Here is a 23,399-nt window from a genome sequence, read left to right on the forward strand (position 1 = left end):
ACGACTTTTCTGGCAATTATGCATGCACATTCCTGTAAGAAAACATTTGGTGGTGTATCTTCACCAAGTGGTCAAATTGTTTGTTGTCTGACTTCCTTGAACGGTACAGTAGGTGCTTTCCAGATCAAATTTCACCACCAACCTCCACCCCACCCCCCTCTAAATTCTATGAGGTTATGGGAACAGGTTTAAACGTTGGAAGAACCATATTGTTGATATGTCCAGTACAGAAGCATTCCACTGTCAAATAAAGATAGGCTATACGTTACAAAAGCTCATATTGAACTGATTTGCATTAGGCTTAAAAGGTTTGTCTCACGCAATTTATATTCGGACATGGTTTGGTGTGTGTGGCACTTTCAGTTTCACATTGGTGCGACTCGTCCAACCCAACAGCTCCCCCTTCCAGTCTTTCCCAAATATCGTTATCGGCTCTCATGCACATTGCCCCCTCTCCTGCATATGGGTCACTCCTTCGTAGAGCGTCAAATAGAAAGTTAAAGTATCTTTTTTGTATCAGCTCAGTCGGAGCTGTGGTCCACTTAAGGCATGTAGCAGCTCGTGTTTGGCAGGTTTAAGGAGTGTCTGCGGTTACCCAGGAGAAATAACACTAGGTGAGCACAATCCAGCGAGCCGAACCGGTCAAGTAAGTTTCACTGTGATGCTGGTTCTGATGAGGCGCAGGTACACGTTTTCCTCCGATTGAGCGTTTAAGCACCTGTATACGTTTTGCCTTTGTCATCCATTTTATGTATTGACCAGTCAAACCGGGTCGTCCGTTTCGCGACAAAGCAACAAGCTCAAGCGAGATATTAACGTACAATAAAACTTACGTTGAGATAAGTTACATCCATGGTTGGTATCGCAATTTTTAAAGAGTGCGACATTGTGGGTTAGAAGTATTTCCACACTGGGCCAGGTAGCTTTGAATTGTTATTCTTTTAAATCATTTAAAAACTGCCTTCTATGTTTACCTGGGTTGTCTTTGTCTGTGATTTACATTTTTTAAAGATTCTTAAACATTAATATGTGGAAACTGCAAAAAAAAGTTAGAATTTGAAAAGAGGTAATAAATAAATCACAGCACTCCACAATTGTCTGCACAATTTCAGAATGAGCAAGTTAAAGTGGGGTGCTCAAAACACAATTTTGGTTTACGGACATAACCTGAAGCAATTATTTGGACCCATGTAATTGCTGGCAACATCCTGTTGCATATAGGATGACTATTTGCATTTTATATAGGATTTGCTTAGTTATACTGTGATCTAACCAACCAGAGTGTCCTCGATTGACGTTGTTTGCAGGTTGAGTAGCGTTACTTTCAGCAGGGGGGAGGAGCTGCAAAAATCTTCAAAAAGTATTTTTTGTACTTATTGCAAGTTATCCAATCGTTTCCAAAGCGCTAGTCCTCATTAGGGTGAGCTGGAGCCTATCCCAGCAGACTTTAAGCAAGAGGTGGTGTACACCCTCGACTGGTCACCTGTCAGTCACAGGGCACAGACAAACAACCATTCACATCCACACCTATGGACAATTTAGTCTTCAATTAACCTAACATGCATGATTTTGGAATGTGAGAGGAAGCTGGAGTACCAGGAGAAAATCCAGGCAAGCACAAGCAAAACACCACACAGGAATACCAGAGCTGAGATTCGAACCTAGAAACTCAGAACTGTGAGGCAGATGTGATGAGTATCTCCACTGTGTTGTCCATGGCATGGTATATTTTCTGTATTTGAATGGTTGAAGCACATTAAACCACACCATGCCGCTGGCAGACACAATAGTGGGTAACAAAGGCAGTTCAATGAGCCAGCTGAGAACGACATAGATGAGTTGTCCCTCGGCTGATAAAAGATTATTAGAACTGAGAGATGACCATGATGACTACAGTATACTGTGTATGTACAGTACTATATGTCACTATCATCTTCCTAAACAGGTGTCCTCAGGCATGCTACAAGATAGTATACCAAGTAGGCTACGTACCATACATTGTAGCCTACCAAGTCAATTGACTGAAAGGGGGCAAACCTCAATGATGTCATCCCTTATACTGCTCAAATGAGTATGTGAAAAAAAAAAAATCACAACACACCGCAGAGGTTAAGTGTATGTACGCCCTGCAACCGGAGGGTCCCCGGATGATGTCCCCACCTTAGCGCATGTTGTCGTATCCCTGGGCCAGACACTTAACCCACATTTCCTATGAATGAATGCGGTCGGATGTTTAGTTGTAAAAGGTTGATAAAACCAAATCAAAGATCACAGACCAAAGAAGACATGAAGACAAGACTCCCCCTTGCCTAACTAAGTGGTAAATTATTATCATATCAAATATAAACATCATTGGCCTTCAGTGTTCCCGATTTGCATGAGTAACTCTTTGTTTTTTTCTTTGTGACAGATTCCACAATGCAGGACACGGATCAGGACCCAATTTTCTGTCCTGACTACGGAGCTTTACCAGGTTATTTTTTTACACAGTACAAATACATGCACATTGTATCAACGATGAAGGTCACGGAAGCCTCTGCCTCACTCTCTTGTGTCAAGTTGAAAATATTATTGGAAATACATGATTGACATGATATTAATAAATTGGCTGGATGATGTATAAAAAAAATATGACAGCCAGGGGGTAAAGTGTACTTACTTCGGCATGGACAGTTTAAAAAAAATATTCACTCACTGGCAACAACATGGCGGCACGGTGGGCGACTGGTTAGAGCGTCAGCCTCACAGTTCTGAGGACCCGGGTTCAATCCCCAGCCCCGCCTGTGTGGAGTTTGCATGTTCTCCCTGTGCCTGCGTGGGTTTTCTCCGGGCACTCCGGTTTCCTCCCACATCCCAAAAACATGCATTAATTGGAGACTCTAAACTGCCCGTAGGCATGACTGTGAGTGCTGGCAACCAGTTCAGGGTGTACCCCGCCTCCTGCCCGATGACAGCTGGGATAGGCTCCAGCACGCCCGCGACCCTAGTGAGGAGAAGCGGCTCAGAAAATGGATGGATGGATGGATGGATGGCAACAACATTCTACACACCTGTAAAAAGAGCTTTATAAAAATGCAGTTGGTCTTTTAAGTTGCCAACATTTTAAATGACACTCTCAGAGAGTATTTATCCTGATTGTGTGGTTTGTAGCAGCCCTAAATCATACTTGAAAATATTAAAATTTTACTGTTGAGCCACCTCCCACCATGATGCAGTGCAGTTCTTCTAAGCTACAACCACAATAATAAGCACATTATCCTAAATTAATACTGTTCTGACATTGTCAAATAAAACTGAAAGTTAACTTATTGGTAGTGGCCAAATTTTTGATACACCTCTTGTTGTATTTTAGTTATAGTACATAATGTTATGGATGCTTAGTGTGAACTATATGTATTGCAATACTGTAAGTAGGCAGGTCAAAAAAACAAAAGCAAGATGTTTCATTATGACATCCTTTTGTGTTTCAGATGATTTATCGGAATTCATGAATGACAGTGACTTGGTGAAGATGCTTGGTATGTTACTATTGAAAATGAATGCATGTTGTCAAATGTTAAAACATACACACACAGGTACAGTGTGTTTTACTATTTTACTCTTTGCTCCTTTTCATCTAGACACGGATGGCCTCTTTAGTGATGATCCCATGTTAATTTTTGATGACAACAACTTCAGTAAGGAGATCTTTAGTGTACTTTTGGATGAAAATACCTTCATGTGCAAAGAAAAAAGGCCATACGCGTTGAATCAAATATTATTACACATTGAGCAATGTTCTTAAAAAAACAACTGATACCATTTTCGTGACAGTAGTGAAAATGAAAGAGGAACTTAGTAATGAACCATCACAATGTTTTGCATTTTTTTTTTCTTTATTGGAGCACTCCACATTATGTTCACTTGTGCAATCTAGTGAGATCAAATACGAGGGCTGTTTTTAAAATGATGCCTTTTCTAATACACTCTGAGAACATTAATTCAACAATCTTTGTTATCGTATGTTGTTTGTTAGAAGACAGCACAATTACACAGTTTTACAACCCACTCCATGACTTGCAGGTGACACTCCCTTGGCAAAAGAGCCAGACTCATGCAGAAATCAACAGGTAGAAAAAATTAAACCAACGAGAGAAACAAAAATTCTTCAAAAAAGACCCAGAGGTAAACAACCACTGAGCACTAATTCACTTGCATATAAAAAGAACTACTTCTCTAAGACAACTATATATTTATTATTATTATTATTATTAGTATTACAGATGCATTTTTTCCCCTCAGCAGCTACACTATCAAAACACAGGACAACGGGAAAAAAGAATTCCACACCAAAAAAACAAAAAGCTGATGGTGAGAATTCATGACTTAGAATGACTTGAATTGGTTTGAATTCATGACAAATGATTGACACCTCGTTGGTCAAGCCTTCTGTCTCTGATTTAGTTGTTCTTCCTCGGGTGTGGAGTTTTCTTAAAAGTCTAATTAAATGTACAAGATGGGGCCTGAAAGGGGTGATTTTAACAGATCATTTTACTAATGTGCTACTCTTAGGTTTGTATTGACAGTTTTAACAAATAGGCGTTTTGTTGTTTTTTAACTGCAAATCCCCCTTAACTTAAAAAAAACAAAACTCTTAACCTCAGACCTGGGGGAAATTTATTGAGTGTGAGTGAAAAGCTGTCAGTTTTGATTTTGAGAATTTCTATTTTGTTATTGTTGAGTTTGAGGAAAGTTGCAGGTGGACCAAAATTTAAGGAGGGTCAATAAGAGTGGAGGCTTCAAGAGAGGCAGTTGGATTGGCGGAAATGTTGATATGGGTGTTGTGGAAAATGTGGCCCAGTGGTCAAGTGTCGATAATAAAGAAAAATGGGGCTCAGGAGAGAGCCACGGGGAACGCCAGTGGTAACTGGAGAAGGATGGGATATGTACAATATGTTTTAAATTGAATGAACTGAGTGTGGTCAGAGACATAACATTTGAACTATTCAAGGGGTCTTTGTGCATCTGATGACAAAAGCAAATTAGTTTATCATAGAGAAAATCTATGATAGATATAGACTTTCTTCACCCTTTTTTCTAGGTACTGGCGTGGGACCAGTGCAGAGTGAGGGGGAACTATCGTGTCCCTCCACACCGCCACAAAGCATCCTTCATCTCCAACCCTCCATTCAGTTTGTCACAATCCCAGACATTACATTTTATCAGTTTAAGATGCGAACAATCTGTCCTCCAGTTATCAAACTTCCATTCCCCAATGCTGCTGCACCAGCATACGTATTAGGTAAACAATCATTCAAGTTAACAGTTGCGGGGCTGATGTATTTTCATTACTACTGATCTTCCATGCAATCTCGAGAGCACACTACACTATAACCATTAAGTTGTAGGTTATTTAGACTGGGTAAAATGATGTAACCAACTACAACGTACATAGTAATAGTTGCATTGTACCACATGGAGGCAGTCCTATGCCAAAATGTGATTCATATAACATTTTATATATAGTGTATTTGCTCTGTTTTCTCTTTTGTCCCATGGCTGCAGTACCTGTACTTCCTTCGCCATCAGCATACAAACTCCAAGTGGCACCCTTTTCTCCAGGTGGGTAAGATGCCTGCATCTGGTAACCTGTTCACAAGATTCTAGTAGGATTTTCCACACTTCCATTTGTTTTGGGTTTGCTATTTTGGGGATGTGTGTTACTACACCTGCATATAATGCTCAAGTTAAAATGTGATATGGTGCTCATTTTATTTTGTACTTCTTACTAAATGCTAATGAGAATACTTTGTAATACAATCTTGCAAAACTAGAGTTGTGATACTTACATATTAACGTAACTTAAGATGCAAAATGGCAGCCAGTCTTGTACTATATGTCTGTGTATGGATATCATGTTTTTAAACTCTCCCTTCCCTTCTATAGAGGACAGTGCAGTAGTACCTGCCCTAATGAGCTCTTCCCCATTCGGAACATTGTCAGACACCACAAGCAAAGTCATGTCTCCACTGTGCAATTATGGTCAGTACAATGGACCCTCAGAGATGTGTTTTTTTTTTTTTTTTTTTGCATTTTCACAAGATTAGATGATAGGGTAATGATAAGCCAAATACGAAAATGGTAATAATGACAATAGGTAGTTAACAATTATGAAAGCATTATTCATAAAAGGTAAGGTCTTCTACCTATTTTACCATTTTGATGTTGTACTATTAGGATTTACTTTTATAACCTATTATTTTTAAAGATTATGCTGTACACCACGGGTCTCAAACTCAAGGCCCGGGGGCCAGATCCGGCCCGCCACATTATTTTATGTGGCCCGCGAAAATCATGTTTCAAGTTCAAATATAAAAATGGTCAATTTGTCTTCTCTGTTATCAATGTTGAGATATTGAAAGCATTTTTTAACCAATGCCAAATTGAAAAATAGTTGAACAAAATTTTTTACTGGCTTCTATTTTCAAAACTAGTTATCCATTAATTTGTTGTGTATGTGTAATATGAGGCGATCATAGGCTGGAATGGGTTCACAGTCATAATAGCCCTCCGAGGGAAACCATAACTAGGATGTGGCCTGCAACAAAAATTAGTTTGACACTCCTGCTGTACAGCATATAAACGTTTTATGATGGCAAAAGATGAACTCCTGTTAGGTATGTTTCGATAAAATTATTTCAAGGAACCCCATAATATGAAGGTCAGCATTTTGAAGAGGATTGTGTTTGAGTCCCGAGGGGTCATTCCATATGACTTAAGTGGCTATCTCTTATGTTCAATGTGGGTAACTTAACAGCGACAGTGTCTTTTACTAATATCATGCCTACATTTCAGAGATGACTCAAAGTAATGAGTCAACCACAGTTCCACAGTCTCCCGCTACGTTTGAGATACCTCATAAGTTGTTTTGATTTGTCAAAGTTTGATTGCAAATCTGCGGTGAACCCGTGTGATAAGCAGGTTTGTTTCATCCTCAGAGAGTGTAAAGAACTACATTAAAATCGCCAAAGCCCATATGCATCAAATCTGCGAGGAGATGGAGCCAGGGCTAAATTTGAGCTCTCATTTTGTGGATGTGCAAGTGATTCAGAGAGAGATGTTTTGCTCAGGGGAAAAAAATAACAAGTCCCTGCACAAAGAACTGGTGTCCATGGGAGATATGGACAGGCAAAAAAGATTGATTAAGTTGAGTCAGGTATATGTTCCCCTTATCTTTAACAGTGTATTATGTTTTAACATGAATTATCCTTCAGACTTCATGATTATGAAGACTACTTACATAGTCAGTATATTGCCAGATACTATGCGGAAATGTATTTAAAAGTTTGTATTCTTTCTGATAGATATTTGAGAATTCGAATGGAAACAAACCCAAACGATATATACTTCTACTTGGCAAAGCAGGCATGGGAAAAACCACCCTTATCAAGAAGCTATGCCAGGACTGGACCAGAGACTGCATCCCACAGTTTGACTTTGTATTCTTGTTGAATGACGCTCATCTAATCTCTTCAAGAAAATCACGCTATAGTCTTCAGAGCCTCTTACTCGACCTGCCCACCTTTGCCATTTCCACCATTAATATTGAGGAAGTGTATGCACAAGTCCTTAAAGCCCCCAAACGTGTACTCATCATTTTTGATGGTTTTGATGATCGGGACTATGAAATACTATTTCAAGAAAAAGACTTTACAACCTTGTTAGAGAAAGACACTAAAGCAAAGGCTTTTACAGTTAGAAAGCTATACTCTGCCATCCTCCAAAGGGTGGTCCTTCCAGGATCCATTCTTCTGATTTCTGCCAGACCAAGAGGCACTGCCTACCATCTAGTGCGGCGACATGACAGCCTTTTGGAGGCTAGTGGATTTACCCCTCTATATATAGAAACATATTTCTCCAGGTACTTTGATGACCCTCATCTCAGAGAATCTGCTTTGAAATGCTTAGAAAAGTGCAGCTATCTACGTCACCTTTGTTGGAAGCCTGGACTCTGTCGACTGGTGTGCTTGGTTTTTGAACACTCTAAAGGTTCAGAGAGCCTTCCAAGAACTTTAACTGAGCTCTGCCATCAAGTACTTTGTATTAAAATGAAAAATGACAACTGGGGCTCTTGCACTCAGGCTAAAGTTCAAGCTCAAATACTGCTGCAGTCTTCAGGACAAGACTCAAGCAGAGCTCAGGTGATAAAAAGAACAAGGCGGTCAACAAAGGGGGAAAGTCAAATAACAGATGAGATTAAGACTGCTCATGGGGAAATCTGTGAAAAAAAAATTATGTCCCGTTTGAGCTCTTTGGCCTGGGAAGGAGTGAAGGCCAACACATCCATCCTTCCCGAAGAAGTAAGCTTATGCTCAAAACTCAAGACATTCGGGCTCAGGAAGGGAGTCTTCCTCACTTATCAAGTGAGGGCAAACAAGGTATGCTCCCTTTCTGAGAGTGAGGAAGTAGAAGGAGAGAAAGAAAGGATATTAGAGAGTGAAAATGCAGAAAGGCCAAATCAACAAAGTACGGACTTCGAAGAAAATTATGTAAGTGGCAATGACATCTTGCTGTGGACGGATCCCTTCGTTCAGAGTTACCTGGCAGGACTCCATTTGTCCATGAACAGGTCAGTCTTTTTCTCACTAGACTGAAATTTTTCACTGTATAACAAGGAAATACAGATTCAACACAATCTTATTGGTGAACTAAAAGTCTCAAAATAATTCAATTGATGTTGCACTGTAAAAGTACTGTATATCTGCTTTCACCAACTCTATCAATCTCATGGCTATCATGCCTCATGTTTCCTTTTTCCTCAGAAATGTTTGGAACCAGAACCTTTTCCAGAACCTCCCCTCCCTTTCTGGCCCAAAGGGACGTCGGCGTCCACAAGGAGAGATACAAGAACTAACTCGGCGATTTGCTTTCACCATCCAGTTCCTTAACAGAACCGAGCTACACAGGCTTCATCTAGACATAAACCCCAACCAACGGGCCTTAATCTCTGAACATCTCAAGGGTCTTTCCCTTGCTGACCTGTGCCCTGATCAGGTTTTGGAGGCATGCCACTATGTTTTTGAAGCAAGTTTCTCACATGGCAACGGGAGCAGTAACAGTGAAAAAGCACCATTGGTCACTCACCTGGCAGCAAACCTACCCGAGTTCCTCACATTCCGTGGCGTTCCACTCGGCCCACCAGATGCATACGTTGTGCACAAGATTCTTGAAAGGGCTGAAAAAGGAGGTAGAGGTTTTTCTTTGGATCTTGAGGACACTGGGATTCCAATGTCAGGACTCAGGTCCCTGATTGGTCTTGGCAGCTGCAGTACATACAGGTATGGGTTAGTCTAACAACCCCTCCCTACTCCACATTGGCAAGTAACCCATCATCAGATACCAATTATCAAAGTTGTGTGTTTTTGTTTAGGGCATGCATAGCTGATGTAATTGCCCTGTGGGAGCAGTTAGAGCAGAGTGGTGAAAAGAAGCCCCTTCAAAATTTTGTGACCAAGTTCAAGATCCACCCTCTGAAGGTGATGCAAGTGTCTCAAATAGAACATCTGACAAAGCTTGTGAACATTCATATGCACAGGAGGTTGTCATACTGGTTAGTAACATACATGCAGTACACTGTGACACATACTGTATATTTACATTTGTGTAATCTTTAGTCTCAGAGAACCTGATCCCATCCTAGATGAGGGAGTTCCAGCAGTCAAGGAGCTACACAAACTGGAGTTAGCGTGAGTAGCTTTGCATTAGTAGAATTTGTAAGATAACGGAGTGATTTGTAAGTGAGGCTACATTCAAATCTTGCTAGCAGTTTGAAAACTGCAAACTTCACCTTTAACCTGATGGTGTCACTTATGGGCCTTTCCTTCTAGGATTGGTCCAGAACGTGGGCCCCAAGCTATCCCAAGGCTTTGGGAGTTTCTACCAAGTTTACATGACCTCCAACACCTAGAGTAATACATATCGTTTCCACTGGTTTTATGTCACTACGTGTATCTCACTCAGTCGATATTTCTCCCCTTCAGTTTGGAGGGCAATAACATTGGAGACCAAGGAGCTGAGCAATTGGCTGATACATTCTCCTCCCTCTGTTTTCTGCAGATACTCAAGTGAGTATGACCACATAAGTGCTCCTCTCCAGTTATGCTATTGTGATCACACAAAGGAAATCTAGAGCAATCTAGAATGCTACAAACAGTAGCACACTGAGTTTGTTAGAAAGCTAATTTGTTATTGTTTTGTAAGGTTTGGGATCTTTTACAGGTTATTTTGCTCTCTTTAGCTGCTTTCACTGTGGTTTCTTGGGAAATATGCATTACATGTACAGAACAAAACCTTTTGATGCCTTTTTTAGAGCAAGAATTAAAAAATAAAATAAAAAGAAATTGTGAAATTAAATGCTATAGGAACAATAATCTATTGTCTATGACGTGTGTTCTCTCTGTTTTGTGGTTTACAGTCTGTCACAGAATTATATAGGAGACAATGGGGTCAAAAAAATGGTGACTACACCCAAGGATTTACCCAAACTGCACTGTTTAATGTATGTAACCACACATTCACTCACAAACACACATTGGTATAGTACACTTAATGTATGTACTTCCCTTACATTGCCTGTTTTCCAGCCTCTACAGTAACGTGATTTCTGATGAAGGTGCCTCCACTTTAGCCGCTGTCCTCCCTCACATGGCATCACTGACTGACCTAGAGTAAGACTTTATGACTTGCATCTTGAAAATGTACTGGAGATGTCACTTGTGTCATTTTCATATTTTTTTAAATTAAAATATATATTTTTTTATCAAGTTACATAATAAACCTCAGGAAAACATCAGGATAGTATTTTTGTAGTATTAGTATTAGTGAAGTGACTAAAGACTTGTTTTCGTTACAGCGTGAAGTATAACAAGCTATCAGATGTCGGTGCACAATGCTTGGGAGCCAGCCTGAAGGAATGTAAGAAAATGAAGACTTTGAGGTGAGAAAAACTTTTGTTCAACTTAATGCAGCAACCTAAAATGACAATAAATTGGATATCAGTTTTCATCACCTCGCTGCTTCTTTTCTCCCATTCAAGGATGTGGAACCAATGTATTCCCTATGGTGTATTTGAGAGGCTTCAGCAGCAGGATCCCAGGATCCTTTGGCATTAGTGCAATTTAGACAACCAGGCTGACGCACCCACATGCACACACTAATTTCTGGTCACCACTTCACCATAGGTAATGTATGTGCAGGCCATATAGAACAACATACTTAGAAAGGTAGGCAAGGGAATGCAATCACATGGGATGTTAATTGTCCATGGTTGTTCCAATATTCCACTGAGTGCTTAAATAAATTGCCCCTTTGTCGCCATACAGTTTGTACTGTAGACACTATTGTTTGACACTGGACCAATAATTTCTCAAAGATGACTAAGGTCAACAAAACTTACTTCTTTGTATTTTTTTCTTTCTTGTAGAATATGCTTAGTTTTGTATGTTTGCAGTGTTTATATATTTGTTTTATATTGTCAACACATTTATGTCACTGCTTTCTCAGTATATTAAAAGCCATGATTTCCTCCATTATAGGTTCTTGTTCTCTATTGTGGGTGCAGTCAGTGCAGAAGTGCTTTGTAAAAGATTTGGTAATTTACATTCACAAACTTGTTCAGGCCTGACAACGCATGAGGCCAATATTTGATCATGACTGAATACTATCCATGGGGATCTGTTAAGTATCTTTAGGTTACAAAGTGTTATTTGGAAATCCACGCTTGGCGTAGTCATGTTTATTTGGTGCACTTCACATTTACAAAACCCAACTTTAATGTAACTATTAATACATCAATGTTATACATATAGCGTGGTGCAATTTATAGGTTTAAATTACTCATATTCCAGTGTGGCCTGTGCATTTGGTACCCGGGTTAAGCCACCTCTTAAGGCTACCACTATCACGTCGCAATTGTTGAAACCATCAATAGGATCCAAAAAAGCAGTAAAGGCCTAACAGGACACAACTATGCCACATACATCTGAATCAGTTCAGAATCAATATTTATCTTGTAACACGACAAAATCCATGTATATACATCATACTAAAGGCCCACCGCTGCCATATTCTAATACGGTTTAATGTATGTTTGTCTTACCACCGTTACTTTTTGGTGCGACAGCTACTGCTCTCTTCAATGTGCACTGACTCTCCATTGTGGACACTGTAAGCATAACTCCCTTAAAGCACGTGATTTAGAGGAAACTACAGTAGATTAGGAATGGCGGCTCTCTATGCCTGCACCCAAGTCAGTGACGTAAATTGTTATAATTATAAAACGTTTTGTCAACTATCCACAACCTCTTTAATCCTTTAATTTATGGTTACAGTGAACACCCATGATACCAAAGGAAAATTGGTATGTATAATTTAGTTTTCCCTCCATTTGGTAATTTGAGTTGCCTTAGTACTGCACTCCACAGCAAATTATTTTATTACGAGGGGTAGGTATATATGCCCGATGACAGCTGGGATAGGCTCCAGCACGCCCGCAACCCTAGTGAGGAGAAGCGGCTCAGAAAATGGATGGATGGATGGGGTAGGTATATACATATATCCGTTTATTTGAATTAATCTCATGGTGCAGTAGTCTGAACTAGGATTGAAGCTCTTTTCCTGTTTAGGGTCGCAAGGAGCTAGAGCCTACGCCATCTGATATTGGGCGAAAGGCAGGCTACACACTGGATTGGTCACGGGTCAATTACAGTGCACATTTTCTGTGAGACAGACAACCATTCACACTTACAGCACCCTCCAAAAGTATTGGAACGGCAAGGTCAATTCCTTTGTTTTTGTTGTATACTGAAGACATTTGGCTTTCAGATAAAAAGATGAATGAGACCAAAGCACAGAATTCCAGCTTTTATTTCATGGTATTTACATCTAGATGTGTGAGTTTGTGTATTTTGGATCATTATCAGATCCTTTCTTTCTCTATACTTTGGCCGTTCCATCACTTTGGTCGAGGTTAATCTTGGTCTCATGAGTCCATAAAACTTCATTTCAAAACTATTCTGGCTCATTTCTGTACTTGCAAAATCCAATCTGGCCTTCCGATTTTGCTGATGAGTGGTTTGCATCTTGTGATATGGCCTGTGTATTTCTTCTCTCGAAGTCTTCTTCAAACAATGGATTGTGATACCTTCACCCCTACTTGTGGAGGTTGGCAGTGATGTCACTGCTGTCTTTGGGTGTTTCTTCACAGCGCTCACATTTCTGTCATCAACTGCTGTTGATACCCTTGGCAAGACCTGTTTGATCTCTGTTGCTCAGTGCACCAGTAGTTTCTTTGTTTTTCAGGAAATTCCAAATTATTGTATTGACTATGCCCAAGGTTTGTGCAATAGCTCTGATAGATTTTCTCTCTTCACTTCAAAAGTGTTTTCTTTTCTCCCATAGACAGCTCTCTGGTCTTCCATGTTTGCTTAACAGCAAATGCAGTTTTCACAGGTGAAACCCAAAGCCAAAAACAAGCACTGTTAAACCAATATGTTTAATCCAGTTCATTATTGCTTCAAGGTAACATACACTTTTCTTAGAAGAAAACTCTCAATCCATAACAGGATGACAAAGAAGACAGAGATAAAATAAAACAACATTCAACCAGCAATGCAAGTCTGTTTTAAGTCTCTTAAATTTGTAAAATAAAATAAAACTATGTACAAGACAAAATTTTGAGTTCAATATGAAGTAGCTGCTTTAAGATTCCATTTAAGGTTGTCACCAAGTCATTATTACGTTTTAGTTTTAACAGTGATCCAAGCAGCTATCATAGAAGTAATTTATGCTGGACACATACACTGAAGAGAAAACCTAAAATAGTAAAATGTTGGAGCAAAACAAAGCAAAACCAAAAACAGTTGCCCACCCTTGTATGTCCAGTGTCATGTTTGAGAGGTGCACCCACAAAATACCAGTCCTAATTGTGAAGCAGATATACACCCACATTATGTTTAACACACCTCTCAAAGGGTGGGTGCCTGCAAAGCAAGAATACATTCTCCATAGATTAAATTATATTGTGAGCAAATGAGAATGGAACAATCTTCGGAATACAAAGGCTCCACCGCAAGGGTCACTTTTGTCTTTGGTTCACACCACTGAGCTGATGTGGTTACAGCACATATGATCGGCACCATGCTGCTCATCTCTGGATCAATACTGCACTTTTAATCCACAGTGAAAATGTGTATCTTCTCACGTGCAGCACATAGTACTTCCTTTTTTTCTACCATTGGGTCCCAAGTTTAAGGACACAAATGCTTGTGTGAATGCCCAGGTGGCTGGTGGTGCGGCACAGTGACAGAATGAGTCTTCCCAAGGGACAATGGTTGAACAGTTGGCTTTTGGTGATGGTCATCTTCACACTGAGAGGACCTGTAATCACATCAAACAAAGCATCGCGGTGGAAAATTACTTACAGACAAAAAATAAAAAAGAAACAATGCAAAAGTAATTTGGGGCCAGATCATATTTATCATGTCAATGTCTTTATGTCTCCAAAGTGTTCTGTAAATTGACTGTCTGTTGTACTAGAGCGGCTCCAACTACCGGAGACAAATTCCTTGTGTGTTTTGGACATACTTGGCAAATAAAGATGATTCTGATTCTGATTCTGATCATGTACTACTGTCAGGTCATACTGACAGTGTCAACAAATGTGAACACCTCCCTCTTTAAGCTATAAGGGCTAAATGTCAGAAACTTGAATTTGTGTTAAATAAATCACTGACAGTAGTGTCAGTTAAAACTCTGCGTGATTATCTTTGTAAATGTATTGTAATGCCGTTCTTGTATTAGGGTACCTAATGAAGTTAAACTATGCAAGTGTTTAATTGTATGCCCTGTAAAAAACTAAACTGTGAAATATTTATTTTTAGTGAGGCTGATCCAATGTTTTACTAAAATTCCCAAATTGCTTACTTTTTTCCTCTCTGTCCAAAAAGACAATGAACATCCAGCAGACATGCCTTGTTTGTCCCTAATCTCTCCATCATCTTGACCAGCATTATGATCCAATCCATCACCGCCTTATCACTCCAGATACCCCTCAAACATATCCAAGTCTGTGTCCGAGTCATAGGGTAGGGATGCCGGGTCAGACAGCACCCCGAGGTCCACCAGAGCCCGGTCCATATCCTCAGGCATAAACACTATCCCCACATTTAGGACGATGTACTCCATCAGAAAGGCATAGTAGAGAATGAGGACGTTCACAAAGAATAGGCCCAGATAAAACATATAGGGATGCTCGTCCAAAAGCGATTCGACTGAATCTAACTGGGCATAAATTGTGAGGATCATAGAGAAGAAAGTCACGGTTCAGGCGCAACAGTGTTGAGGTAACATGGATATACAAGGACAGCTAGAAATCTGCATATCCGGTGAGCTTCGGACACACAATTGCCCGTCCCGATTAGGAAAGAGTGATGTTCACTATTATAGCTGTACATTGAGGAGGGATAAAAATAAAACGTGCGTATATAAAAGCCTTAGCTTCAAATAGCGCACTCGCCGTATCAAAATATCACAGTAGTTCACTGGTAGCATTCTTGACATTGGTTCTCTGCCTTTGCGGAATTCAAGCCATGCCAAGTGGCTAAAAACAGTCTCGCGCAACCCTAGCAAAAACATATCCTAACAGAAAACATTTAGCATTTCTATACGTAAATTCGTACCATCAAAACACGCATGAGCCACAAATAATCGTCTCCGTTCTCTTTTAACGACCGCACGTCATTTACCAACATTCGTGCCAAGTGCATCAAAACATTGCGGACTGCATAAAACTACACACACGTCAATGACTCGACGTCATCTTTAATTGCTGTCTCCATGAAATGACGACATCGCGGAGTGAACGTCTCTTTTCTCAACACTGGTGTCTCCTCAACTCTTCAATAGGAGCTAACATGTAAACAGAGAAGCTAGCATCAAGGGCTGCGGAAGTTACAAATAAATAAATTAGATTTCGTTTTTCATAGACGCAGTTACACAACTACAAAACTACAATTCCCAAGCATCCGCTTGATGACCGCGGTTACGTAATGATTCCTCGCTCCTCCCGTCTCACCGACTGTTTGCTAAGTGGGCTAGCTCCACCAAAAGTGGGGGTAATGGACAGATGCACCCGCTAACATCAGCGAAATAATCCGCCTGACCCGTTATCAATCTCCTTATAACCACAGCCATGTTTGGGAGGTCACGGAGCTGGGTCGGAGGACAGGGAAAATTGAAAAATATCCATTCCCTGGATCATTTAAAGTGAGTAGCTAGCATTAACACCGAGATGCTAACGTTGCCCAATACGAGAACTGTAATACAGTACAATAAATTACAGTTACTGAGTAATAGGTTTTTAGTTACTAGCGTCAGTATATCCCAGTTTGTTTTCCTCTGTAAAATTGCTAATTGTTGCTGTGCATATATCTAATCTAGCTGCCTTTAGTTGACCACAGTCTGTTTGGTACCTTAGACGAATATCATGACAACATTTAAATGCTCTTTAAAGACTAAATAATGAGCACGACGCATACGTTTTTTGTTATGCTAATTTATAAGTAATGGTTCAGGATAGGACATTGATTGCTGCAGCTTTATACTGCATATTGAAAGTGAACCTTGACCCCCTGTCACGTTTAGCAGTTAAATATACAAGTGGTGTGTGTCTTTTTGGTTTGTCAGATTAACCAGATTGACCCCCATTTATATGTATTTTGCTCATATTGTATGTTTTTTGTTGCGTTCAGGTACATGTACCATGTCTTGACCAAAAACACCACAGTGACAGACCACAACCGCAACCTCCTGGTGGAGACTATACGCTCCATCACAGAGATCCTTATCTGGGGGGACCAGAATGACAGCTCTGTTTTTGAGTAAGTCACATTCAACTTCCCAACATTATTGCCAAGCAGACAGGTAGATACAACCCCTGTATGAACCCTTTATTTACTATTACAGTGGACCCCTCCATATTTTCAGTTCAGCATTTGAAAATTATTTTACAGTAATCATGAAATCTTTTTTAGCCCTTCCGTTAGTTGCAGAAAAACTCAACTATTTGCGATTTTCTGTACTGAGGCAAAAAAAGTCAGAAAATTATATTTCTTCTGTCATGGCAAAATACAGTCTACAATATGTATGATATTTATTGTATTGTAGCGTATCTTTAATTGAGACAAGAAACTGTTACTTTTGGCCATAAACACGCCCACAAAAACATCATGCCACTACGCAGAAGGTTGAAGTTCCGCCTACATACAACCTCACTCGCACCGCTCCCATGCTCATCCAATTAGAAATCTAACGTTGTATTGTAGCATTTCTTTAATTCAGACAACGAGTGACTGTCGGCTGTAACCATGCCAAAAAAACATCAAACTAGTTGTCGGCTCAACCAAACGTCTGCGGTGAAAGGCAGAAGGCTGTTGTGTGGTCCGCCTGCACACACTCGCTCATGCAATCAAAAAATTCAACAGTAGCTATGTTAGATTTGTGATTGATAGTCAGCGAAAGAGGGGTACTGTAAAGGTACCGTCCACGTCTGTTTTGACTTACAATAGTGTTGCCAAACTAGGACTAAACATGGTAACGAAACCAGTAGAGTCTGTAACAAGACCTCAACAAATCATCGCTAAACCTATTACTGGTGGCCAGTTTGCTTTGTCACCAGCGGTTTGGGTCAGTAAACACCGAATTGCTAGCCAGACACTAACTGCTACGTTGCTCAGACCCAGCGGCCAACGAAGCAGCAGGCAGCATTTCCCAACAGCAAAGGCCGCCTCAGAGAGCGTCAGCACCATTGATGTAACTCATTCAGTTTGCCGTGCAGTCAAATGTTCATTGTTTTACACCGGACTGCACCGCTACATTAATTCTTCATCATTATCAGAATTTTTTTTGTCAGCGTGCTTAGCTGTAAACTGTTTACTGTACTGCACCTTTAAGGGTACGTCGATGTTTGAAGCTGTTAATATAGGCAATATAATCACTTTTAGAGGAGCGGCAGTTCTTTGCGAAAATTCACTATTGTCGGTCGGGCTCGGTGGCAATACCTCGCAAATAGCGTGGGTCCACTGTACTTTGATTTTTGTTGTTCTTGACAGCAGCTGTGTTCCCCAGCATTAATTAAATGCCTATCGTGTTGGAATTTTCTGGGAAGTGACTTTTAATTGGGGAACACTACCTATTAATGCAGTATTTTGGGAGCAAGACTCAGACTGGTTGACTATCAACTCAACTGAACAAGCTTCTGAATATTGTAAAAGTTGTTAGTTATTTGCAAATTACACTGGCAAAACAAGCATCAACAACATTTCTATCCCTAAATAATATATCTTTGTGGAAAAAGCAGTATGTCTGCCTGGTAACTGTTTGTTGTTGTATACTACTTGTTTCTGAACTGATTGCTGCCCTTTTTATAAACAAAAAGCATTCTTAATGTTGGTGATTAGATGTTAAAATGAAAACATGATGGATTCCTTGTGGTCAGCTTCTTCCTAGAGAAGAACATGTTTGCCTTCTTCCTGAACATCCTGCGGCAGAAATCAGGGCGCTATGTGTGCGTTCAGCTTCTCCAGACTCTTAATATACTCTTTGAGAACATCAGACATGAAACCTCTCTGTGTAAGTATTTGCCTGACAGACCGAAAGTAACGTAATACAGGGGTTCCTCAGTTTATGATGGATTTCCGCTCCTCCTACGACATTGGCAGACCTCAGTTTTGTACATAAGAAGGAGCAAATGAAGTCTCTATCAATAATCTGCGCTAGTGCAGTGGTAAAGTAGTAAATAAAAGTAAAAATAAGCACACAGACACAATATTATATGAACAATTCTTTACCTTTCCTGCTGTGTTGGCCTGCACACTGGCAGGGGCACAAAGTAGTTCATTAGCACCATTCGGAAGGTCAGGACCATCGTAAAGTGAGGACTCCTTGAAATACTAATAGCCCAACTGTGTTTATTTATTAGACTTCTGCAGTGATTATTGATGTAGTGATTCAGACAGGAATGGAAATATTTTTACTTACAATTTTCACTTTTACGACTTTTTTTTTTAATAGCACTAAAAATAAAATAACAAATCAATAAAATGTTGAAAATAAAAATTCTCCTCTTTTGTGCAGATTACCTATTATCAAACAACCATGTGAACTCCATCATCGTCCACAAGTTTGACTTCTCAGACGAGGAGATCATGGCCTACTATATCTCCTTTCTCAAGACACTGTCGCTCAAACTCAACAATCACACGGTGCACTTTTTCTACAATGAGGTGAGGCCACGGGTCTTATTGAATTGTATTGTAGTTTACCCATAAACAATCGACAAACTGTCATAATCCTGTTGTCTGATTTTTGTTGTGTCATCCATCAGTCAATGGCACAGTCATTCTTTTTTAAGTGATCATGCAGTGATAGTGCTTTGGTGAAACCTGAAATCAAATCACAAGTGGTGACCTGAGACACATTATCATGATACCATATCACAATCTGTCTGAATCACCTGAACAGTCTCCTGGATCATAGACTTAATAGATCATTTATGGTGGAGCCCAAAAGGATTCATGTATTGATAGATACTCACTCACCAAATAAAAATGCTGTTTAACAAAAATTTGGGCCAGGATATGAAAAAAAAATGTTTGCCTTAACTGTGTCCAGTTCTACGATTGCTTTGTTTTGCGTTTTGATGTTTTTTTTGTATGGGTGTTAAACTACTCTGGGTTTCATTGAGACTGGTTTCTAATATTTTGTCCATCCTATTTGCTAGCACCAGAGTGCCAACAATAATAATCATAAGGTTCAAATATAGCTCTCTTATAGTGTCCAAACTGAGCATTGCTGTATCTGAGAGAGGATTTATTCGCTGCATAGTGTACCTTATATTGTGATTTATTGGCTGAAGTGTTATTTGACATATGCTTTGAGATAATGTTTCATATCTTGGTTGGGGTGATTATAATGAACTCTCTCAAGATTTTTGCAATGAAATGAAGTTTGAGAGTGTGTATGTGTGTTTTCCCCGTTGTGTTGGCATGCATGCCAAGACTGGCTGACTCTTCTATTAAACCGGTAAACTGGTTTACACAACAGGTTGTTTACCAGTCCCTCTTTTCGCCTGTGTGTACAGGGGAAAGTTATTAGTGTACTGGACTGTCAATGGGAGCTGTACCCAAAGTGAACATTTGAGGACAATTGTACTGTGTGAGTTGGCATCAGGCCTCGTTTGTATCTTTGGTATCAGCTGCTGATGACTGTCTAGGCTGGCTGCTTTCATATGTTGACATAATTCACAGCAAGAATCAGTACTGCAGTTATTTAACTTTACTATAGTTGGCCTGTAATTTGAATCTGAAACGGTTTAGCTGTGATCCTCAGGCTTTTATTTTTCTGTTCTGTTAATACAGTACATCTTGTAGTTCTGCGTCTTGCTTTGTTTAAAACACAGATGATGTTTAGTTGTAAAATGAATTTCGGCATGTGTAAAATTAATTTCAAACATTGCTAAACTGTCCTGCTCATCAAGCAAGGAAATGATTACTAGGCCATCCCTAATGTGAGGTTTTCCACCACTTTCTTTTCTACATATTAGCATATAAATTATTATATTATTATTACATATTAAATCTTCCTTTATTTAGTCCTTTCTTTAGCACTGCTGAACAGATACTGTGAATGAATAGAATAGAATAATTGACAAATAGAATAGATGAATTATCTTTGATTTTTTTTAAATGGAACTTTCCAGTTTGTCTCTGTGTCTTGTGATGCCTTGTGGGATGAGCAGTGCCTTGCTCAATGGTGCCCCTCTCTTTCTCCCACATACAGCACACTAATGACTTTGCCCTGTACACCGAGGCCATAAAGTTCTTCAACCACCCTGAAAGCATGGTCCGCATCGCAGTCCGCACGATCACCCTCAACGTGTACAAAGGTGAATTTCAAGAACTCGCATGCACACATTGACACACACGCATGCAACCTTCTCACACCTACATGGGATACTAAAAAGACAACTCTTTTGTAAGCTTGTTGCAGCCACTTAAAAGCTTTTCTTCTAAACGCATGGTCCCATTATTTTATTTACTTTGTAGAAATGGAAGTATTATGCATATTTTTTTTCTTTCCAGTGATACCGTGACCATGCAGTTTTAAATTTTATTTATGCACCGAGTCCTTTGCTGCACATTGATACCAAGCATGGCTTAAGCAAGTCATATGAATGTATTTAGAATACTAACTATTGGAAAGCTGCTAGTGCGGTATACACCCAATATATTGTGCCATAAATATACAGTATATTCTATACATCTAGTTTAACCTCCAAAGTCGAACACAATCCGTTCTGGTTGGTCCTCCAAATGTTACCGTATTTTTCACAACACTCTGTTTTAGCGTCATACCATGTCATCATAAAACCTTTATGAATCATTCAGGCAATGATTGAAGTAATGTTTAAAGACTCTAAATTGTCCCTAGGTGTGAATATGAATGTTTGTATGTCTATATGTGCCCTGCAATTGTCTGATGTCTAGTTTAGGTTTTACCCCGCCCTTCGCCCAAAGTCAGCTGGCTGCAGCATACCCGCGACCCTAATGAGGAAAAGCAGTATAGAAAATTAATGGATGGATAGATGTGATAAAAATGTGGAAATAAGTTTGGAAATACGTTAACAGCTGTATTGCAACTTTAAATAAAAATCAATACAATTACTCAACTTTTGATGATGCGTGACATCAGTGTATTGAACACGGAATTGGGGACAGAGTGGTGAAAATGATTCATCTTCATGCTTTGTGCTTTTTAACATTCTTAGCTGTCATACAAGTGTAAAAATAAGCTATGTGCTGTATAGAAAAAAATATTATCACCCTTGACGATATGTAGTGGACTCGGATGTATGAAGCAATGGAAAATAACTGTGTGTGCCTGAGTCTCTTCACAGTACCGCTAAACAGAGCTGACTTTGTGTTGTAAATTCAGTTCTTCTATTGTACTGAGTAGCCAGGACTGGTGGAATCGCTTTCCAAAGTTGAGAAAAGTGCTTAGTTCGGTTCTGTGGTCATCATCATAGCTTTTTCCCCTTCGCCATCACTATTCCAGGTGGCACCACATGGGGGTACTATGGGGTAAAGAGGGCTACTTTGTGATAAAACGAAATAAAAAAAAACACACAAGTACCAAAGGAAATAGCCAATTTCTAGTGTGATGGCATCATCAGTTTTCTACTTTGCCATCACTCGTATCCCTCGACGGTGGCATCACAAAAACAAACAAAAAAACAACATTATCCAAAGAAAAAGCAACGTGTGCTTGTGATGTCAACACTTTTGATTCTCGTTGAGTTGAACTCTTGCAATATCTGGCATCTTACAAATGATGCCAGATGCTCTGATTCAAAATTGTGTTTGTGTGACTTTGGTGGTTTATTTTCCATGTGAAAATTGTCAAACTCCACTATTCAACTTTGGGGACATTCGACTTTGTAGGTTGCACCACAAAAAAAAATTTGTAATACACATGAACAGCGTCACGTGAACAAAACAATTTGGAGAGCGCAGCACTGCAGTAATAACGCTGTGTGTGTATTAAAGCAACATGTTTGCACACATATCTTCACTTTGCATAACATTCTATTGCTTCAACATATATACAATCACTGCAACACATTTGCAACAGCTGACTTAATATCCCTGTCTTGTGCTCCATGTAACCTTGGTGACTGTACTGTTCTTCCATTTGTTGTCCACTGCCAACCATGATGCATTTGCACTTTTCAATAAGTATATAATAATGCAAGATACATGTTATGGCTGGGCTATCCAAGGGCTACACTTTAGTAAAGACATACTGTATGCTTAGGACAATGTTTATTTTCTACATACAAACTTTTTCCACGAACATGTCACTATTTGATGCTTCTGGTTGATTCCTTGGGATAAGCGGTACAAACACGTGTCCTGGAATTTTTTTGTTTTGTTTTGTTCAACATTATTCTTTGACCATGTACACACAGTTTTTAGCATAAAAATACATTATTATATAAAACAGAAAATGTCCTTTTCCATTTGTGATATTGCCTGCAGTTTTCATGTAAAACAACAAATTTTGTGGTCCCTTCCCATCCTCTACCCCTTCACAGCCACTCCAATATTCACATTAACACTGTTTGTTTCTCCCTCCCCAACTTCCTCCTCAACAACCACACTTCCTCCTCCGACTCTTCTTGTCCCTCTTCTCTCGCCTCCCCTCTGCGCGCCCCATCTGCCTAACTCCAGTCTCATGTAAGTTTGTTCCATTCATTCAGTCTTATTCTAGGGCTGGGTATTCCTGTAGCTACCTTTTTATGTGAT

At 39.7% G+C, this 23,399-nt stretch overlaps 3 protein-coding genes across 14 annotated transcripts in view; 2 read left to right on the plus strand and 1 right to left on the minus strand.

Annotated features, from left to right (window-relative positions):
* Positions 1-404: 404 nt before the first annotated feature.
* Positions 405-11,567, plus strand: ciita (class II, major histocompatibility complex, transactivator). 9 transcript variants are annotated; one of them, XM_061748105.1, is made up of 20 exons: positions 408-2,320; positions 2,411-2,473; positions 3,471-3,518; positions 3,621-3,677; positions 4,063-4,164; positions 4,282-4,350; positions 5,081-5,281; positions 5,545-5,601; positions 5,926-6,021; positions 6,978-7,195; positions 7,344-8,608; positions 8,802-9,317; positions 9,410-9,589; positions 9,654-9,725; positions 9,867-9,947; positions 10,020-10,103; positions 10,454-10,537; positions 10,623-10,706; positions 10,892-10,975; positions 11,075-11,567. In XM_061748105.1, exons 2-20 carry the CDS (start codon positions 2,419-2,421, stop codon positions 11,148-11,150), a joined length of 3,429 nt encoding a protein of 1,142 aa, XP_061604089.1. In that variant the 5' UTR covers positions 408-2,320; positions 2,411-2,418; the 3' UTR covers positions 11,151-11,567. The 9 variants fall into 9 exon arrangements, 7 of the variants coding, with proteins under 7 accessions (XP_061604093.1, XP_061604089.1, XP_061604092.1 ...); XM_061748108.1 differs by having other exon boundaries at positions 4,285-4,350; XM_061748107.1 differs by having other exon boundaries at positions 408-614.
* A 1,945-nt stretch (positions 11,568-13,512) lies between these two features.
* On the minus strand, positions 13,513-15,943 carry dexi (Dexi homolog (mouse)). Its single transcript, XM_061748118.1, has 2 exons — positions 14,962-15,943; positions 13,513-14,415 (listed from the first exon to the last, which is right to left on the minus strand). The coding sequence occupies exon 1, from the start codon at positions 15,340-15,342 to the stop codon at positions 15,073-15,075; it is 270 nt and encodes an 89-aa protein (XP_061604102.1). The 5' UTR covers positions 15,343-15,943; the 3' UTR covers positions 13,513-14,415; positions 14,962-15,072.
* A 147-nt stretch (positions 15,944-16,090) lies between these two features.
* clec16a (C-type lectin domain containing 16A) overlaps positions 16,091-23,399 on the plus strand; it is a 32,255-nt gene continuing 24,946 nt past the window's right edge. For 2 of the 4 annotated variants that reach the window (XM_061748113.1, XM_061748114.1), the window contains exons 1-5: positions 16,091-16,302; positions 16,788-16,916; positions 18,533-18,666; positions 19,171-19,319; positions 20,875-20,980. In XM_061748113.1, the coding sequence (XP_061604097.1) occupies positions 16,229-16,302; positions 16,788-16,916; positions 18,533-18,666; positions 19,171-19,319; positions 20,875-20,980 (592 nt within the window). In that variant the 5' untranslated portion in view covers positions 16,091-16,228. Of the gene's footprint in view, positions 16,303-16,787; positions 16,917-18,532; positions 18,667-19,170; positions 19,320-19,373; positions 20,251-20,874; positions 20,981-23,399 lie in introns of those variants that run through there. The other 2 variants (XM_061748115.1, XM_061748116.1) reach the window with 2 other exon arrangements.

Source organism: Phyllopteryx taeniolatus, chromosome 16 (genome assembly GCF_024500385.1).
Source record: "Phyllopteryx taeniolatus isolate TA_2022b chromosome 16, UOR_Ptae_1.2, whole genome shotgun sequence".
Taxonomy (NCBI): Eukaryota; Metazoa; Chordata; class Actinopteri; order Syngnathiformes; family Syngnathidae; genus Phyllopteryx; species Phyllopteryx taeniolatus.

What these genes read in the sequence shown, in the direction of transcription:
- ciita (XM_061748105.1), top strand. Translation starts at nt 2,419, where the DNA reads ATGCAGGACACGGATCAGGACCCAATTTTCTGTCCTGACTACGGAGCT. An exon ending in CACAGGAGGTTGTCATACTG is followed by an intron (nt 9,590 to 9,653) that starts GTTAGTAACATA and finishes TGTAATCTTTAG; the next exon opens with TCTCAGAGAACCTGATCCCA. An exon ending in TGTTTTCTGCAGATACTCAA is followed by an intron (nt 10,104 to 10,453) that starts GTGAGTATGACC and finishes TGTGGTTTACAG; the next exon opens with TCTGTCACAGAATTATATAG.
- dexi (XM_061748118.1), bottom strand. Translation starts at nt 15,342, where the DNA reads ATGATCCTCACAATTTATGCCCAGTTAGATTCAGTCGAATCGCTTTTG.